This window comes from Taeniopygia guttata, chromosome 30 (assembly GCF_048771995.1).
Source record: "Taeniopygia guttata chromosome 30, bTaeGut7.mat, whole genome shotgun sequence".
NCBI classification, from domain to species: Eukaryota; Metazoa; Chordata; class Aves; order Passeriformes; family Estrildidae; genus Taeniopygia; species Taeniopygia guttata.
This window is the reverse complement of record NC_133055.1, coordinates 3,301,967-3,321,879: the sequence shown is the minus strand read 5'-3', so window position 1 is coordinate 3,321,879 and position 19,913 is coordinate 3,301,967. Positions and strand designations below refer to the sequence as shown.

At 44.8% G+C, this 19,913-nt stretch overlaps 1 protein-coding gene across 1 annotated transcript in view; it reads right to left on the bottom strand.

Moving 5' to 3' along the window:
* LOC140680987 (uncharacterized) overlaps positions 1–3,271 on the bottom strand; it is a 39,927-nt gene extending 36,656 nt beyond the window's left edge. The window contains exon 1 of the mRNA XM_072919892.1: positions 3,260–3,271. Within this exon, the coding sequence (XP_072775993.1) occupies positions 3,260–3,271 (12 nt within the window). The remainder of the gene's footprint in view (positions 1–3,259) is intronic.
* Positions 3,272–19,913: the final 16,642 nt, after the last annotated feature.

The following is a 19,913-nucleotide window of genomic DNA, read 5'->3' as shown; positions in this document are numbered from 1 at the left end:
TTTAATAATCTGTATTGGGCTAAATGTCCACTTTTCTTTTATTGGAACCTTCCAGCAGCTGAGCTGGAGTTGTGCTGGAACTGGGGAAATTTGAAATTGCCACAGAATTACTTCTATTGTCAGTTTATTAATGTTTGCTATTTGTGTTTTTGTCACAAGTGGCTTGTGGGAAGAGCAAATATTCCTCAAGGCATTTTTTGTAGGGTTAAGTTTGATTTCTGGCAAGTTTGTTTCATCTGGTCCCCAGGGGATGCTCGAGGGGTCTCTGTGCCTCTCACCCTGGGGGATGCTTGAGAGGGGCTTGGATGGTTTGTCCCTTTCCTGGTCACGCCAGGCCATTCCTGAGGAGGTGTCTCTCTCCCGGTCACCCCAAGCCATTCCCCAGGGGGTCTCCGTCATTCTCACCCCTGTGCCAGGGGAGTGCTCCAGGGAGTCTCTCTCCCTCTCAGCCCAGGGGTGCTCAGTGGTTTAAACAGGGTATTTTCCAGTGTAAATTTAACAGGGTAGAAATCCATTTGGATTTGGGTGAAATGTGCTGATTTGAAGAGATAGTAGCTTGCTAGCATAGGCAAAATATGCTGTTTAGTCTGCTAGCTCTGCTGCAGAAACGCGGATGGAACATTGATCCCCACAAATCCTGTAAGGAGTTGTAGAGACGGTGTGTTTATTGCAGCACTGGACCTGGGAGGCCAAGCCAGCCAGACCTGTTCCGTGTTCCCTCAGTTCCATGGGGCCCCACAGTGTCCCAATGGTCCCTTGCTTCCAGGAGGCCCTGAGGTGTCACAATGCCCCCTTGGTGACACCAGGCCCTGAAGGGTCCCAATGCTCTCCATGGTTCCATCAGGCCCCACAGAGTCATAATGGTCTCTGGGTCCATGAAGCCCCGCGGTGTCACCATGGCCCCTTGGTTCCATGGGCTCCAGTGGTGCCACAATGATCCCCTTGGCTCCATGAGGTGCCCACAGTGTCACAGTGATCTCCAAGGGAAGGGAAGAACCGAGCCCCAGTGTGGCAGGGGCAGCCACCAGAGGCCAAGGCCAGCCAGGCTTGATGGTACTGGCAGATTTTGGCTGGCAGCAACCCTTGGATATAGGGAATTTTGGAGGTGGAACCCCAATTTCAGCCATTTCTGTGTACATGAGAAGGATGGTACTTTTCCATAGGAAGGAAAGCACAGACCCCATGTTTCAAAACAGAAGAGGAGAGAGGTGGCTCCTGAGAGGCTGAACCAACCAGACCTGTTTGTCCTGGCAGCTTTTATCATATGGAATTTGGGAGAAGGAATTTCAATTTTGACCATGGACCCCTTGAGAAGAAAGAAGGTTCGCTTCCATTTGAAGGAAGGCACAGAGCCCCAGTGTTTCGAGGCAGGTGAGAGGCAACTCCCAAGAGGCCAAGGGCAGCCAGACCTGTCTGTCCTGGCAGCTTTCACTTGGGAGCAATCCTTGGATGTACAGAGTTTTGGAGGTGGAATGCCAGTTTTAGCCATGGATGCCTGGTCAGGATGGAAGGTTTTTCCCTATAGATAGGAAAAACACAAAATCCAAATGTTCTGGAAGAAGATGAGAGGTGGCCACCCTTAGGCCGAGCCAGCCAGACCTGTCTGTCCTGACACCTTTTGTCTAGGGGCTGTCCTTCGACACAGGGCATTTTGGAGGTGGAATCTCACTTTTGGCAGTGAGCACCTGGACAGGAAGAGGAGTTCTTTTCATTAGGAAGGAAAGCACAGAGCCACGGTGCTTCAGAGGCAGATGAGTGCCAGCCCTCAGGAAGCCAAGGCCAGCCAGACTTGTCAGTCCTGGCAGCTTTTGTCTGGGAGCTATCCTTGGATACAGGGAATTCTGGAGGCAGATCCTCAGTTTTGGCCATGGGTGCCTGGTAGAGATGGATGTTTTTTTCCCATAAGAAAGAAAAGCACATGGTTCCAGTGTTTGAAAGGAAGATGAGAGGTGGCCCCCAAGTGGCCAAGCCTGCCAGAGCTGTCTCTCCTGGCAGATTTAATCTGGAAACAATCTTTGCAGTTAAGAAAATTTGCAGAAGGAATCCCACTTTTGGCCATAGGCCCCTGGAGGAGAAGGACAGTTCTCTCCCATGGGAAGGAAAGCCCAGATCCCCAGTGCTTTCGGGACAGATAAGAAGTATCCCTTGACATGCCAATGTCAGCTGGACCTGTCAGGTAGTCCCCAGGAGGCCCAGCCAGCCAGACCTGTTCCATGTTCCCTTGGTTCCATGGACCCCACAGTGTCACAATGGTCTCCTTGGTTCCATGAGGCCCTGGAGTGTCACAATGTTCCCCTTGCTTCTGCAGTGTCACAATGGCCCCGTGCTTCCATGAGGCCTTGCAATGTCACAATGGCTTCGTGGTTCCACAGAGCCCTGATGTGTCACAATGGCCCCTGGGCTCCGTGTGTCCTCGCTGTGTCACAGCGGCTCCTCTGTGACACTGCGGCTGCACAAGGTCACCATGGACCCTTGCTTCCTTGGGGCCCCCAAGTTCACAATGGTCTCCTTGATTCCATGAGGCAGCACAGTGTCACCCTGGCCCCTTGGTTCCATGAGGATCTGGAGTGTCACACAGGTTTGTGACATTTGTCCTTGCTGCCCCTCACATCCCCCTGCCCCACAAACAGCCCCGAGCCACCCGTGAGGGACAGGCCCTGCTGTGCCAGGCTGGGCTCAGGGCTTGGCCTTTCTGCTTCCCCCAGCCAGCCCAGGCCTTGCTCAGCATTGCAGTTCCCTGTTCTGAGCCTTTGGCTCCCTGCAATCCTGGCCTCAAGGATCTGCTCTCATCAGTCCCTGGGGAGCCTTTGGCAGTCCCTGCCCTCAGTGGGGCCCAGTGCTGCTCCAAGGGTCTTGGAGTTCTGCTCCTGACTTCTTGAGCATCTTCTTCAGCCTTCTCTCAGTGCCTGAGGGTTCTGAACTTCACCCCAAATCCTCCATGGGGATCATTAAAGAAAAGAAAGCCCTTAGGGGCACTTTGTCTTCATTCAATTATCTGCAAGTCTCCAGGGCTTGTGCAGCTGATTGGAGTCAGTTTGGAGTTCTATTAAGGAGGAAGATTTCCAAGTGCACCTCATGACATTTTTTCTTTAATCAAGTGAGTATTCTCTTATTTTCCAGTTCAGAGAAGAGCTGATAGATGCATTCCCCAGGTGATCTTGATGCTGAAGTTCTCCTTAGGAGGTCTGGGCATGTAGAAGAATGAGTCCCCTGAGGGCTGACCCTGTTTGGACAAGCTGCTCCTCACCCCCAGCCTCACCATGTCTGACATCGCCCACCTGGCACTGACATCCCTGTGCCCTGCAGCAGAACCTTGTCCCTGAGCTCTGCAGCTCCATGTCCCAGCCCATTGCACCGTGTCCCACCTGCTCTCCTCAGGGCTCTGCCTGCACACAGGCCCAGGAGAAGTTTTCCTCTTGGGAAAGAAAGAATGGAAAAGCCTGAGCAGGTTTCCTAAACAGCAAACCCCACTCAGGAGCCACCTGCTCAGTACAGGCTGCCTGGAATGGTGTCACCTTTCTACAAGGGACAGTGTGACCAGAAATGATCTCTGGAAGCAGAATTCTCTGAGCCTCCCAGTCGAATTCTCTGTCCCACTCCTTTCCCTGGATCTCTGTTTCAGACGGAAGCTGCTGGTGCCATCGTCACCTTTAACCTCCCTCTGGAATGCAAACAGGTGTTCCCAGGTGTGTTAAGCAGGATTTGCTCAATGTTTCCATAAATCTTTTGTGTCCCCCATGGAACAAAGGGGCCATTTTGGCACTGAGGGGGTGACGTGGAAGCAAGGAGTCAATTGTGACCCTGGGGTCCCATGGAACCAAGGGGCCATGGTGACACAGCAGGGCCACATGGATCCAGTGGTCCATTGTGGCACTGTGGATCCAAGGAGACCATGGAGACACCCCCAGAACCTCATGGAACCAAGGAGTCCATGGTGACCCAGCGGGGCTGCATGGAGCCAATGGTCCATGGTGACACTGCCCATCCAAGGAGGCCATTTGGACACTGCAGAAGCTCATGGAGCGAGGTGGCCATTGTGACACTGAAGAACTTAATGCCACCAAATATCCATGGGGACACAGCAGGGCATCATGGAACCCAGGAACCGCTGTTGGCAGTGTGGAAACTCCTGGAACCAGGGGCTGTTGTGGCACTGCAGAACCAACACAGCTGCTGCACCTTGTCCCCTCCCCTGCACAGCTCCTTGGGAGGCACAGCAGGAGCAGCACCCTGGGAGCCTCGGGAATGCCCCTCTGGGATCCATGGCACACACTCCCAGGGTCTGGAATTCCAGTTCCCAGCCACAAAAAGATGTCCCTGCCCTTGAAGGCAAAGTCCTTATGGAAGAGCCAAAAGCCAAGTGGAGAAAGATCCTACAGGGACATTTCACTGCCAGCCTTCATAACTTCACCCATGGTTGTCGTAGCTCATGGATTGGGAATTAAATCAGGGCAGGGCCTTTGGTGGGAGCTGCCCTGGCTCAAGGGAGACACAGAGAGAGAGAAACAGAGCAGGCAAAAACAGGCAGGAGAGAAAGGAGGTGTTTTGGTTTGGAATGACCGGTGTCTGCTAAGGAAGGCAGGAGCCTCTCCTGAAATGGAAAAATGTAGACTCTTGCTTTCTGAATAGTTACAAATTTTAAATTAAGGGTGGCTCTCAGGTAAAAATATGGGAGCAGGAATAACAGCTTTTTTTTAGAGAAGAAAATGAAAATATGAACAATTCAGTGAACAAAAACAACACTGAGAGAGCCAGAATACAACCTGACACGCTGTTGGACAGGGTGTTGGCCGCAGTCCAATTGGAATGGTGGCTGCAGTCCTCCTGCAGTGTCAGGTGTGGTTCTGTTGGAGAAGTGATCCTGTAGAAAAGGGTGTCTTCTTCTGAAGAGGAAGAGGCAGCTGTTCCTCTGAGAAATCCAGCCCAGAAAAAGCTGTGTTGGTGGGCCAGAATCTCAAGATTAGATGCAGGTAGAAATGCTTGGCTCCTCCCTCTGGGCGGAGCATCTCACAGTGGGATGTTACAGTTCTTATCAGTCATGCAGTGACATTCAATAGCCCATTATCAGCAGATGTCTCCCCTGAGGGAGGATTGATTGTGAAAGAGATAAGGAAAAACTGCCCACTTAACACAGGACAACTGCCATACAGATGGGAAATAGAACACATCTTGCTTTTCAGTCTGGGACAGGAGGTCACAAACAAAATCAGCTGAGAAGGCGGCACTCTGAAAAGCAAACCAGAACTGACAGAAAATGAATGGGACAGAAATCAATAATTCTGATAGTTTTATTTATTATCAAAATAAATCACACCCACCCAGCCCCACACAATTGTTATCCCAAAACCTCAAATTTGGATCTTACTTCTCTCAGTCTCCTTCCAACCCCATCTAACCCTGGAGGCTGAGGAACTGAGTAATTTTGGCATGGGACTGAGATGGGAACCAGCCATTTTGAGGTGGGATTGAGTCATTTTGAGGTGACAGAGCAATCCACCTTGGCTTTTGGAGTGCAAAGATATGGAGAATACTCCCATATATCCCCGAAGAACCCGCAAATCCCCCAGAATATGTTCCCAAACTGTAAATTCCACCTCAAATAACTCTTAGATGGAGGGACTTTTGACATCTCTGGTCAATACTCTTTTTAGTCATTTTTCAGGTGTTTTAAAGTAATAAAGACAAATCAGAAGAAAAGTAGGGCCAAACCAAAACCAGAGACCCCTTGAGCATCCCCTGAGCACTGGACAAAACAAACTTGGCAGAAATCAAACTTAACCCTACAGAAAATGCCTTGGGGAAGATTTGCTCTTCCCACAAGTCACTTGTGATGGAAACACATCAAATCCCAAACATGAATAAACTGAAAATAGAAGCAATGCTGTGGCAAATCCAAGTTTCATCAGTTCCTGCACAGCTTCAGCTCAGCTGCTGGCAGGTTCCGATAAAAGGAACATGGAAATTTGGCCCAATACAGATTAATAAAGGGAAGGGAAAGGTCTGTGTAGCTGTCACAAAGGTGAAAGGAACAAAGAAAAATAATGATTCTCATATTTGGCAAAGTCCCCAGACCTGTGAATTCAGGAGTTATTTGGGAATTTATCTACTTGAACCGGGCTTCTTGTAGGAATTTACTGGTCTTGAATTCCTCACATTGGGGTGAATGATCCTTGTCAGTCTTGCTAGTATCATTTGTTCCCTTTTCTCCAGTTATTTAAAAAAAAATTTTCAAGGAAGGACAAGAAAATACTTTCTTTACCCTGGCCACCCACAACAGCCATTTTCCTCATAAGTTCTCCCAAAAGTCACTCAGAGGAAGCTGCATCCAAGTTTCCAAGAGTTCCTCCAGAAAGAGGCAGAACCTTCGCAGAGGAGGGACCCATGCTGTTGTCAAAGGCACTTGGGGTCAGACAGCAGTGCCCTGAACTCACTGTGCCAAAATAATGTCACAATCTGGTTAATAAAAATTTTAGAGAGATGCCTCTGCCCCAATGAAGGTGCTAAGGAGACCAAATCCAAAGTGGATTTTCCTGAACAGTAAATGTGAGGTAGAGAGAGAGATGGAAAGAAAGAGAAAAGGGGAGAGAGCAAGGGAGTGACAGGGACAGAGACCTCCCCTGGGGCAGGACAAGTGTGACATTGTCCCCTGTGTGCGTGTCCTTCCCAGGGTGGGGGTTTTACACCTGAGCCAGTTTGGGTAAGGGGGGTGGTGTTCACCCCCCACCCCGAGCAGGGATGGCCTCACTGTTTCAGGTTACAGTGTCAGATGTAACCAAAAGTGTTTTCAGTCACCATCTCCATAAACTATTATCAACAGGTGGGGCAGTGTTCTTTATCTCTTCCATGGCTCAGCCCTGATAACGCTCTCCAGGGGCCATCTTCTGTTAATGGGCCATTGAGTGTCACTGCAGAACTGATAAAATTACATCATCCCATTGTGGGATGCTCCGCCCAGGGGGAGGAACCAAGCATTCCTACCTGGATATAATCTCACCCTTGCAACACCACGATCACCTTGCCTACTGCATTCCCAGAGGACAAGAGCTCCATAACCACCACTGGAGCTTCAGAGGAAGACCAGACCCTTCTACAGGATCACTGATTTGACAGAAACACGTTCATCACTCCAACAGGACTGCAGCCACCATTTCATCAGACTGCTACCACCACCTTGAGCATCGGGGTGTCAGGGTATATCCTGACTCTGTGAGTTTAAACCCGTGTTTCTGTATCATTGCCTTGATTCTAATTTTCTTATTCAATTGTCATTCTGGCTTAGACTCTCTCTCTGGTTTGCCTTCAAACCAGTACAAAACTCAATGTGCTCACCCTTTGTTTTCCTCCTGTCCTAGTTTAGGGCAAATTTGGGGAAAACCCTCTGAAAGGAGCCCCCAGGAAATAAACCCCCCGGCCCCTCCCCACCCACCTGGTTCAGGGAAAAATTTCCTCTGAGAAAGAAGTGGAAAAGAACCTGTTTATTCAACGAACAAAGCATTCCCCAGCACCAAAACAATTAACAACACCAGATGACAACAAAACTCTTTCACCCCTCTGAAGAGATGAACAAATCCAGAAAGTCTTTCCTGGGAGTGGTCGCCCGGGTCTGGGCACTGGGGATTGCTCTCCAGCACTGGGGATGGCTGCTGCAGATCACAAAATGCAGGCTCCTGGTGTTCCTTGGTGTTTCCCAGATCCCAGTCCAGAGCAGGTTGGATGGTATTCAGGAAGAGGAAAGGAAAAAGCAACAGTCCAGGGAAAGAATTGGACTGCTTAGCTAACCTAACTAGGAAGCAAAGGCAAAAGCAGAAGCAAGCAAAGCAAGCAAGCCAAGCAAGCAAGCAAGCAAAGCAAAAGCCAGCCAGCCAGCACCAGCCTTTTCTAGACAGCAGACCATGGGGGGAGGTGAACCAGCTGATAACAAGGCAAAACAAACCTTCACTTTCAGAGTCAGTTCTGAAAGCACAGAACATAATATCAAACGTAAACAGAACACACGATTGGAGATACAAACACCATAACGTCACCCTAGGACAGTCACAAGTACTGCACTGAGAACTAAATTTGGGGTTTTCCTTTCAGTTTTTGAATAGCTGTAGTAATGACTAAAATGGTCTAGGTTTTGTTAGGTAAAATGGTCTAGCAAAACCTAGAATTTTGCTTGCTTTTTTTATATTTTTTTTCATTTAATGCAACCTTTCTATCCCTGAAATCAACATAACAAATAAGATATTAAACAGAAAGCAGGAAGAATGATGGACCTTCAGCATAGTGAATGTGAACACAGATTTCCAGTATGTGATCACTTTATAAAGTGAATTTGATGTTAATTGAATGGGGTTAGGGGTGTAGAAAAATGCAACATGAGAAACAGTCTTTATGAACCAAAGTAAAAATGTATGAGAACTAATGAGAGTGGTCACTGTGAATGAAGTTCATGGACTAGAAAAAATATGAGAGTGCTGCTGACCTCTCTGAAATGGTTGAGTGTAGAGCTGCAATGAGATTCCAAAGTAAAGGCTGTGTGGAATCTCATTTGGAAAGTCCTTCAAGCAAAGACAAAGACAACCACAGAGAAAAAAAAAAAAAAAAAAAATTTAAAAGAGACAGTGACAGGACAGATGCCAAAAATTACTCTCCAATCACATCTACTTGCCAATTTAAATATACTGGAATTAAATCCTTAGGATTTAGATATAGCAAAATCACAGATGCTGGAAATGGTTACAATATAATAATAGAGTTCTTGTCTGTGAGTGTATATAACATTTGGAAATTATTCACCAAGGACTGTGTCATCAACTGTTTTCCAATGCAAAAAAACCCCTGTTCTCTTCAACAGTATTTAATATCTTTTGATATCTAGTAGAGCTATCTTTTAAAATGGACATTCAATTAGAAAGAAGATAAAAATTACTGTTTTGAGGAAAATATTCATGAAAATGTTTATTTTACACATCTGAAGCAGAATGTCAGTAATTAACAAATCCTAATCAAAATGAAAGTCATCTGGAATATATCAATCCAGACATAACTAAATAACCAAATAACCAACCAAAAACCAAGCAACCAAAGAACACACAAACAGACAAACCGAAGACACTGAGACATCTGAAGCTGTTTTCAGGGCGTTGCCAGCTCTTCCTGCCTAGTTGGTGGCCTCTGGTGACTCTTCTGGGCCTGTATCCATGGCTATGGCTGATCCTAGGGCTGGTCCTGCTTTTCAGAATGAATTTTGATTCCTTATTTTAAGCAGGATTTCTGCTTATAATCTACTCACTCCGTTTGATTTCTGCTTTGTCCTAATTCATCTCTCTCTCATTGATGGGCGGGATCTTGGGGGGCAACTGTGTCAAAAGCCTTATAAAAATCCATTTAAGTCAGCAGGCAGCTCTGACACATCTTCCAGGATAACCATGTGGTGCACAGCACCCACTTTCTCAGAAGCTCTTCAACCATCACAGCTGCAGCAGGATTTCCTGTGTGAGGAGGTGCTGCCAAAATGGTCCTGTGGCTCCAGGGGCTTTCAGCTGATGGTGGGGTGTGGGGGTCAGGCAAAGACATTAGAAGGAGAAGAAAGCAGAACCCAGGAACTTTGTCAGAGAAATAGAATTTTTTTTTTTTTCTTGGCAAAAGGGTTACTAGAATCTCACTAGTGCCACCATCAGGGTGGCCTCTTGCTGGCCCTTTCATGTCTCCTCCATCTTCCCCACAGGGAACACTGTCCCCAGCTGAGCAGGGAGCTGCAGAGCCAGAGCCTGTGGGTGGCCTTCTGCCCCAAGTGTGGGCAGGACTGTTCCGACAACAACAGCACCTCCTGGATTTCGGCAAGGTGGAGGGGAGGTCTCCCTGCCTGTCTGTTGGTCCCCAGCAACTCTCCTGCCTGTCTGCTGGTCTCTGGTGACTCTTCAGGGGAGCTGATGGCAAATTGTATGTAGTCCTCTCCACCCCACTCAGAAAACCTGGTAGTCTCTAGTGGACTGCTGCAGAGAGGGCAAGCTGGATTTCTTTTTGCCTGCTGCAGGATACCAGGCAGAACTGCTGGTGACAGGGAAGAGCAGAAGCCAGGTCATTCTTAGTGACCTGACAGATGGGGCAGCTCCACTCTGTCTCGTGGCCATGTCTGTCTGTTGCAGCAGAAGGGGACAGATGAGGACTAGGCATGCTTGGCAGGAGTCAAGAATCAATCCGGTCTGGACCCAGGCTTGGCTGGCACCAAAATTCAAGCAGTGAAGGATGAGACCTCATATCCATCCCCCAGTGCTGTCACAATCCACCACTCAGTGGTGGATCCTACAGAGGGACAGCAGCACCTGAATATAAACAGAAAGGAGTGCAAGGTCACAAAGCACTCCCATGTGATGTTATCCTCCACCATCCAGTGACATCACAATGGGACATCATGGCACGCCTTTGTTCCCTCTCACCTCAGCACACAGGTCTGGGACTGCTGGCAGATATTGCCATGGGGACAGACATGGAGGGTCACCAGAGGCCAGCAGCCAGGCTGGGTCAGTGCCCTGAGAACAGCCCCCACGGCCCAGTGCTTCTGGATGGCCTCATGCCCAGGGGCTCGGCAGGACTAATCCATTGAAAATGGCATTTTCCAGACTCTGTGTGGCCCTGGTTGAGACAAAGGCAGGAGGGAATACACTAGGGCAGGTAGTGGCTGGCAGGGTCTGTGGAGAGCAGCATCCTGCACAGAACAGTGGCAGAGATGCAGGAGAAGCCAGCAAACTGGAGGCCACCTCCACCAGGGCTCCCAGTAAACTTTCCCTTCTGTGCCTGTCACTGCAGAGCAGGACCAGCCCCAGGAGAAGAGGATTTTCTCCAGTTTCAAGATAATCTAGATTCTCTTGCCTGTTGACCACAGGGAACTGATAGAAAAACAAATAAAAGGAAAGCAAGGTATAAAACAATTGGTTTCTACTAATGAGGCTTTAATTACACTCCTCGAATCTCCAATTTCCAGCGCCTTCAAAAAACCACTTCTTTCATGCCATCAAGTCAGTTATTTCCATATCTAACTAGCTCAATAACCAGTTAGCCACTTACCTACTTAACAGCTCTCAGAACAAAATTGCATTCAATTAAGTTATGATTTTAAAGTTAATCATAGTCAAAGGCTTCAGCTACTTTTCACATTACACAGGAAATCATGTGTCTTAGTACTGTTAAAATCTGCTTGAAGCTGCAACTTTGGATTTAGCATGTGCCCGATTTATCTGATGCATACTGTATATATTCGATAGCCAATAAAAATAAAAGGTATGTATGAAATAAAAGGTACGTATGAAAGATGCATTGAATCAGTTATATATCACTAATACTTTCTGAAAGACTAAATGTGGTCTGCATTAATTCTGAAGTTCATCAGCTGCCTACATTTTTCTATTCTTAAAATGTAAAATTGTACTGCTTTCAAAAGAACCTTCCTTAAACTGCTAAGTAAAAAGTTGTTTGCAACATATTACTTCAAACAAGAAGTGTTTCTCAAATATTTTACAAAACTTAGTGATAATATTATCTTCTTGCAAAATTTCACATTCCTGTACAGACCCAAGCCAATTGTGCTTAAGCAGTCATAATTACTGCACTATTACTGTGTTCTTCTACACTACAAAGTACATATTATTTAATGTCAGTAACTTCATTTTATAAGCTAAATTAAAAGTTTAAGACTTTCCATTAGGAATCAAAGTGTATCTGACAGTATTTCAGAGATTAAAATGTGTGAAAATACCACAAATACATGAAATTGCATTCCTATACAGCATGTAAACATAGTAAAATATCATGATCATGACAGTTACATTTTTCCACTCTAATCTTTTTCTGAAGATTTGCATGTGTACCAGGTAACTGGGCTGGGCTTGGTGTATCCCTGTAGGGCCCCAGGAGCTCTGCTCCCAGTCAGCTGAATGTTGGCACAAGGGTACCAGCCCTGGGCAGGAGCCAGTACAGGGCCCCTGCTGCAGGAGAAGGGAACAGGCCCTGCTTGGTAACTTTCCTTTTGGCCACTTCTGTGAACAGGTAAGAAAGGTCAAAATGAAACCTTTCCCAGCTATTTGCCTCTGCTTTATCTTTTTAGGTGCCAGAACTCTGTGTCACAGATGGTCTGGGTGTGTGCTGAGCAATGCAGCCCCCACAAAGCCCTTGGTTTCCCCACAAGTTGCCATGCCTTGTTCCCAGGTGTGCCCAGCTCTGGCAGGAGAAAGAGCCTGCAGCGCCGTGCCCTGCCCAGCCGGGGCTCTCTGGCACAGAGCAGCAGCAGCGCCAGCACCTCTCAATCCGCTCTTTCCTTATCTTCTCCTGGGACACAGAAGCCTCTGGAAATCAGCACCACCAGTCGTGTTCCCAGCTCGGAGCAGCTCCTGCTGGCAGACAGATCCTGCCAGTTCGACAGCTTCTGGAGGGGCAGAGGTGCAGACTAACATGAACAGGAGTCCTGGGAATGTCCAATAAATATGCAAAAATGTGGGAGTATTTGTTAGAAATTATTACAGCTGTTAAACCAATACTGCCTTTTCTCCTGACTCTGTGACTGCCTTGGGCCCTTCTCTGACCCCAGCAGTTACCCCTATCTGCATTCCCTGATTGCTGTCACTTGCACCTCAAAGCAGGGTTTTGTGGACTCCAAGTTCCATCTTTCAGGCTGGAGCATCAAGCCATGTTGTTCCTCATGAGTGACTGTCCCGTCTTCATGTCACTGTGCTTGGAGCAACTACATTTGCTAAGAAGTAGGGCATAGAAAATCAGAGAATAAAAATGGCTTGGAAACTCTTTGGTGGGAACTGGATACTAGAGTTTTCAGTTCCTTTCTTCCGAAGAAATAGCTTCATTTTCTGAATGGAGGATGAAGCGTGTTTAGCAGGGCTTTGAGGAGTGGTTTTTATGCTTAAAACCGATTCCTGACCTCTGATCTAGAAGAAAACATGGTCACCCTCTGAAAAGTTAAATCTTGGAGATGATGACATTAATAAGTAAGAAAAGTGATGCTTATAATTTCAGAGATGTTGATTGCCCCAAGCATCTAGTCAAGCATTTCTTGTCAACTGTCCTGCCGTTCAGTCTCGCGCCCACAGAGGATTCGCATTAGGACAACGTGCAGCTTCCCAGATTCCATAGTCTGAGTTTGGCCGGCTGCTCTCTCCACTGCACTTTGTGGGCTCATGCACTGGTGTTGGGGGTTGATGCTGGCCAAACATACGTGCACCCACAAAAAAAAAAAAAAAAAAAAAATCGCTGTCTCCTGGGCTGGGCCGCAGCTGTGGCGGCGCTGGGATGAGCCCCGGCTCACGGCCCGGCGGCCCTGCTGGGAAAGAGCCCCCGACCCGCCGGGAAGGGGCCCCGCTGCCCCGCAGCACCCCTCGGAGGGCAGAGAGAAAGCCAGCTTCTTCTCCTCTCTTTTTTCCTCTCTTAAAAATGTTGTCCTAGAGGCGGCACCAGCTTTTCTAATTGGCTTAGCAGCGTGCCTGGCTCAGAGCCACTCAGTGATTGCTTTTGCCTGGCACAGGGAAAGCTTATGGCAGCTCCTCACAGAAATGCCTCACCTTCCCGGCTGGCTTCTTTCCTCCTCTCCAAAAATTGACCCATGCAAAACCAACAAAACCGGCCACTGGTGCTCCTGGGGCTGGGGAACCTGGAGGCTTAGAGAAAACTTGAAAAACTCGTGTGGGGCCCTTCAAAACCTCATGTGGCTTCATATCCAGACAGACAGCTAAAGCCCAGATATTTCTCTATTATTTTTCTTTTTAACTGAGAAAGGAAGTCACAGGTCATGGGGTCTCTATTCCACATCTATTGGAATAGATAGCTATATCTTTTAAATGCTGCAGCACTTAAGATTGTCAAATCAGCACTTCTCTGAGTATTCATTTTGCAAAACTCAGTTCTGGATAATAATTGTAGACTAAAACAATACCATTCCTCTGTATAAATTAAATCCTATTTTAAGGAAATGAGCAACCTAAGAGCTATGTACAAAAGAAACTAACAAGCATTGTTGAAATTAAATATGTTACTGTTACTCCTGCTCTCTGAAATACCTTTGAAATAAATTTAACAAGACCCTTAGAACATATTTGTGGGTGTACAAGTCAAGTTTCAGAAAAATTTAATCCTATCAATGAAAATTCTGTAAAGCAATGAAAAACCAATGTGCTTGTGTGTCTCAAGCTGTGTTAAGGGAAATATAGGTTGGATATTAGGAAAAAGGTTTTTACAGAAAAGGTGATAAAGTTCTGGAATGGTCTGCCCAGAAAGGTGGTGGAGTCACCATCCCTGGATGTTTAAAAAAAGACTGGATGTAACACTCAGTGCTATGATTTTGTGAGGTGTTAGGGCATGGGTTGGACTCAATGATCTTTAAGGTCTCTTCCGACCTAGTCATTCTGTGAATTCTGTGAATTCTGTGCATTTTCCTTATAACCTTGGGATTTTACTCCTTAGAAATTGATAAGTTTCTATATCAGTCTATTTGCAAAGTAACTGTTTAACCCAAGAAATTTGGATACATTTCCCCTTTGGTTACAAATAAAGCATTTGCACCTTCAAGGCATATCCAGGGATGCACAGGTGACACTGCGCTCATTGTCTCAAACAAGGTGAGTGCAAACAAAGAACTTCCTGTAATTACCTTCCCATGCATAATTTTTAACCTTTCTGTAATCTCAAATGACCTCAGTTCTGTGATTATTGCATCTGCAAACTTAGCTGCAAAAACCCAACATTAAAAGCCATGGTCATATTTTGGTTCCAAAATAAGAAAACATGCAAATTAGTATTTCAGTGATAGCACTGGCAGACCTTTTAGGTTTAATCCCATTACTGCTATATTCAGAAACCTGCTATTGGCTTCAACAGGAGTTGGCATGGTTGCTTAACCATGAATAAATACAGAAGGTAGAAATCAAGAAATAGAAAAAAGAAATCAAGCTATGCAGTAATAAATGGCAAAAAAGAAGAGATAGTAGAATCAAGACCCCTAAATGCCAGATGGTCAGCACCAGCTTACGAATTATATGCAGTATTAAAAGCTTTACAGAAATTAGAAAGAAAAAAGAGAATGATCTTCACAGATTCAAAATATGCATTCAGGGTAGTACACACTTTCAGAAAGATTTAGGAAGAAAGAAGATTACTCAATACTCAGGGACAAAGACTAGTGCATGAAGAAATAATCAGGCAAATCTTAAAAGCCATCAGGGTGCCAGAGGCAATTACCATAGTCCACGTGAAAGGACACCAAACAAGAATACAGCTCAAGACCCAAAGGAACAACTTAGCAGATAAAGAAGCCAAAAGCGCAGCTTTACTAAAAGTAAGTACCCCAGAGATTGGGGAGGAGGATGTCCAGAAATATCCCCCACACCCTTCCCCAAAAGCAATTGAAAGATGCAAAAAATAAAAAGAGGCCGACTAGAAAGAAGTAAGTAGAAATTGCCAGACAGGAGAGAGCTGTTATCTAAAAACTATACCAGAAAAATCCTGGGGAGATTACACCAACAGACACACTGGGGAGCCCAAGCCCTGGCAGAGCAATTCCTGAGATTCTTCAAGTATAAGGGGATTTATGAATTAGCAAAAGAAGAGGTACAAAGGTGTATGATTTATCAAAAAGTTAATTGGGCAAAAACCCAGTATGTGGTATTGGGAAGTCACCCAGTAGCATACTGGTTTTTTGAAAGAATTCAGGTAGATTTCACTGATCTGCCTAAAGTGGAGAGATATAAATTCCTATTGGTAATAGTAGACAAACTAACCCGCTGTGTAGAAGCCCTTCCAAGCTCTCGGGCTATGGCTCAAACAATATCGAGGTTTCTACTAGAAGAAATCCTACCCTGATATAAGTTAGTGAGATACATAGATTCAGACCAAGGGACATTCTTCACCTCTGAAATCATTAGGCAAGTAGCCAACACTCTAGGGATCCAGTGGGAGTACCACATCCCATAACATTCTCAGAGCTCCAGACAAGTTGAAAGAATGAATCAAACATTAAAAGCACAATTAGCAAAATTAATTTTGGAAACAAAAATGTCCTGGGTAAAATGCCTCCCTTTGAAGCTTCCCAGATGCCACATTTCCTGCTAAATATCCAGAGCATGCCTCATTCTGAGACTGGGCTATCACCCTTTGAAGTGCTGTACGAGGTGCCATACGAGCATAGAATGCCACTGGGGCACCCCAGGATAGAGGATGGACAGATACAGCTGTTGCTCATAGCCATAAGCAAGAATCTTCAGGAAGTGTGGAAGCAAGGAATAATAACACAAAGTACCCCTTTGGGTTTTTTCATACATAAAGTACAGCCCAAGGACAAAGGGCTCATAAAGACCTAGAAAGAGGCCACCCTGTCACCTCACTGGGAAGTCCCCTTTCTTGTCCTCGTAACTACAGGCACAGCAGTACGAATGACAGAAAAGAGTTAGATACACACATCTTGAGTGAAAAAATCGAGCTCTGGGAAGGGACGCCAGAGTAGAAAGTCACCTCTGCCCCTAGCGACCTGAAGATAACCTTGCAACAGCCAAGTAAATGACTAATAAGAACCTGATGAAGTGCACTGAACCTAATTGTAAATGTTATCCATTTGTACATTTCATATGCAAGTATTGTAACGAAGTTTAGATCACGCACTGTAAAAAGAGATATTAGCCAAAAAATTTATGCAATAAGTACTTAGAAGAGGAACTGTGCCTAACTAACCGTGTCTTAGGGCTCGCCACTAAGCTAAGAATAATTGAAGTAAATTCTGAAATTTAGTTTCACTTGTTCCAAAACAGGCTGAGGGGAAAATTACGACCAAAAGCTCAATTCATTACTGTTGAGTACTGGAAGTTAAACAAAGTACTCTGCAGCTCAGATACTGTTAAACTATCCAAATAGGGCATCTTTAAACAGAGGCACGCAGCTCAGTCCTAGCATGAAATCACAGAAGACTATTCTTACTGCCGAGAAGATGGCTTAACCTGTTGCTAGTAGCAACCCAGTAGATGCAAACAAAAGCAGAAGAATATTGATAGTACGAGTAATCCTGATGTACCTGAGTCTAGCAATGTACCTCAAGACTAGTACACACATAAATAACTTGCCCACTACAGAAGTGCGGAGCCCCGGCAATGGGTGCAGACAAAGCATACAGACTGTCCAGAAAAGACAAGGAGAATCAGAAGCTCCAATATTCCCAGCCCCAAGGAACTGCAGCAAGGGTAAAATAAACAAACATTGTTCCATAAACAGCACTCAGCAGGGGGTATGTGGATTAAAAAAAAGATGAAGTGTTAATTACAAGGAGCAGCCCCTAAAAATGGGCAGTCAGAGCACAAAATACATAAGAAGAACGCTGAACAAATATCTGTCTCAGCCTGTGACAAATATAACTGCACAGCATGGATTGGGGGAAAAATAGAGTCACTATTTGTAGCTTATTTTCAGGCGCACCCACTGTGTTATAATAATAATCTATTGAATATGTGTGTGATAAGAAGAAAGACATACTAAGTCAGAAGAATTTAAAATATGAGACCAAATTATCCCTCAGAAATGAACCAGTTATCCTTAACCTTTTAGAAGATCAAGATGACAGAGTTTGTCTGCAATATGACAGGATATTCTGCTCCTCAAAGAATAAAGAAAGAGTAGACCCAAAGAGTAAAATAAAACAAGTAACACAAGAACTAAAAACACACGAGGCAGAAATAAGAAAAAATAAGATAGAAAAGAAATGGTTGAGAACCCTAAGTGAACAATATGAATACCTAGAGAGACAATACACCAATTAGAGTTTACCTGCCTCAGACCAAAACCTGTTTGTAGATCTGATGCAAAAAATTGCAACAAAATTAAGACTATCCAATTGCTAAATTTGAAGAGGGCTCAAATCCACTGAAAAATAGCATTAGAAAAGGGAAAGTTTAGCCCCAGAGCAACTCCTAAAATAGGATAATGCTAAAACCTCAAAAATAACTCAGGAACCGGAGGGATAAGTTTTAGACAAGAGAGTAAATAGAATGTTCTACCTTAGCAAGGAGGGAAAAGAGTATACTAAAATAGTAAGGTACACTCCATGTATATCCACTATGACGGTGAACTCCTCCAACAAAAACAAGATCTGGCAGCCAGAAAGCTCTGCAGGGTACTAGAGCCGGGAAAAAGGGGCCAAGTGCAAATAGAGTAATAAAATTGGACTCTACTAGAACAAAAGCCCCAGAGCTAATCCTTACCAATCCTTAAGTAAATTAAGAAGACTCTAGAATGAGCCCAAAACTACAAAGGTTAAATAAAAAGCCCCCAATAGTTGATAATAAATTTGCAGGAAGAAAGCATACGGTGAACAACCTCAGTGGTAGAAAGGGTCGTGCACAATAAGATTGATAAGGCCTGTTTTCTTTACCCTGCCCCACTCAGAATGCAACTCACTAGGGGTTCCCTTATATAAAACCTTAAGTAAAAAGAAAAAGGATTTGAAAAATAAATTCCCTATCTTTGATAAAGATCAGGCCTAGAGAGAGGAGGAGTGGCCTGCAGAAAGAATAATAGAATATTAGTCCCACGACATAGGCCCAAGATGGGAGTTGGAGGTACAAGACCCCAATTTATCTATTAAACTGACTAATGAAGCTCCAAGCAGTAGTAGAAATTGTCTCAAAGGACACCTCAGATGCCCTCGAGCTACTATCTAAACAACACTCCCAAATAAGAGCCTTTGTATATCAAAACAAGATGGCCCTAGACTGTTTACTAGCCAAAGAAGAGAGAGTTTGTGAGAAATTTAATAAAACAAAATGTTGTCTAGAGATCGATAATTATAGAAAAACCTAGTGAACGAAATTAAACAAGTAGCACATGTCCCAGTACAAAAATAGAACTCTATACTCCAAGCATCCTAGTGGGTCCATTTGTTTAATAGAGCTTAGTAAAAAAAAAAAAAAAAAAAAAAAATTCCTTATATTGTGTTCAATAGCTAGAATCCTATTCCTGCCCTGCCTGGTACCCTGCTTTATTAAGTTAATATACTCAGTAGTGCAGGGTATGCAGGTAGCTGCCATGCCCACAGACCCAGAATGTACTACAGGGAAATTAAATCAAGTATCTAAAATCACAAAATTAGAAGAAGAAAATCCACACAGTAGAACAACAGATCCCTTAGCCAGATTCAGAGAGCAAATAAAGGGAGAAGGGGACGTTTACAAGCTTTACCAAGAAATTCCAAAAGAAGAGTAGAGTAATGAGACCAAAGAGAACTAAGAGTTTTTAAGGACTAAACTAGTTAAATTATAAGACAGTTTCACAAGATCAAAAGAAAATCCACTAAATACAAAGCTTTTTAGAAAAGCACAAATTAATGTATTAACATAAAAGGGGAAGGATTGTTATATGTAATATGAGTAATTTGTGCCTATAAAGTAAAATATAGATGTAATGTTTAGTATTACTAAGAAATATTTGTATAAAACATGTGAGTCTGAGCCAAGAGATTACTTCACATATGTTGAGACCACCCCTGACAAAAAGGAGGAAAACTTAATTTACAAACAAATACCCATAGCTTACCCAGAGATAAATTGTTTCTCGAAGTGATCCTAGTAACTCCCAAGCAATGATCCTCTCAATAACTACCCAAGATTGAGATTGCTAGAGTCGCCAGAGAAATACATCTCAATGCCAAGTTCCAGTAACTCAGTCAGGGGTGTACATCACTCTCCAGACACCATTTTGTTCTCCCCAACACAGAGAAAAGAAATTCTATAAATATGTAAGACTCTAAATAGAAAAAACAGCCTGACCACCGAAACTCTGCCTCAAGCAAAATAAACTGTATAAAAACCGCTTAAGAGAGACAGTCTTGTGTGAAACATAAAGGACCCTATGCTGTAGCAGTCAGACCTGTGTCTCATCCAGTGCTGATCCCG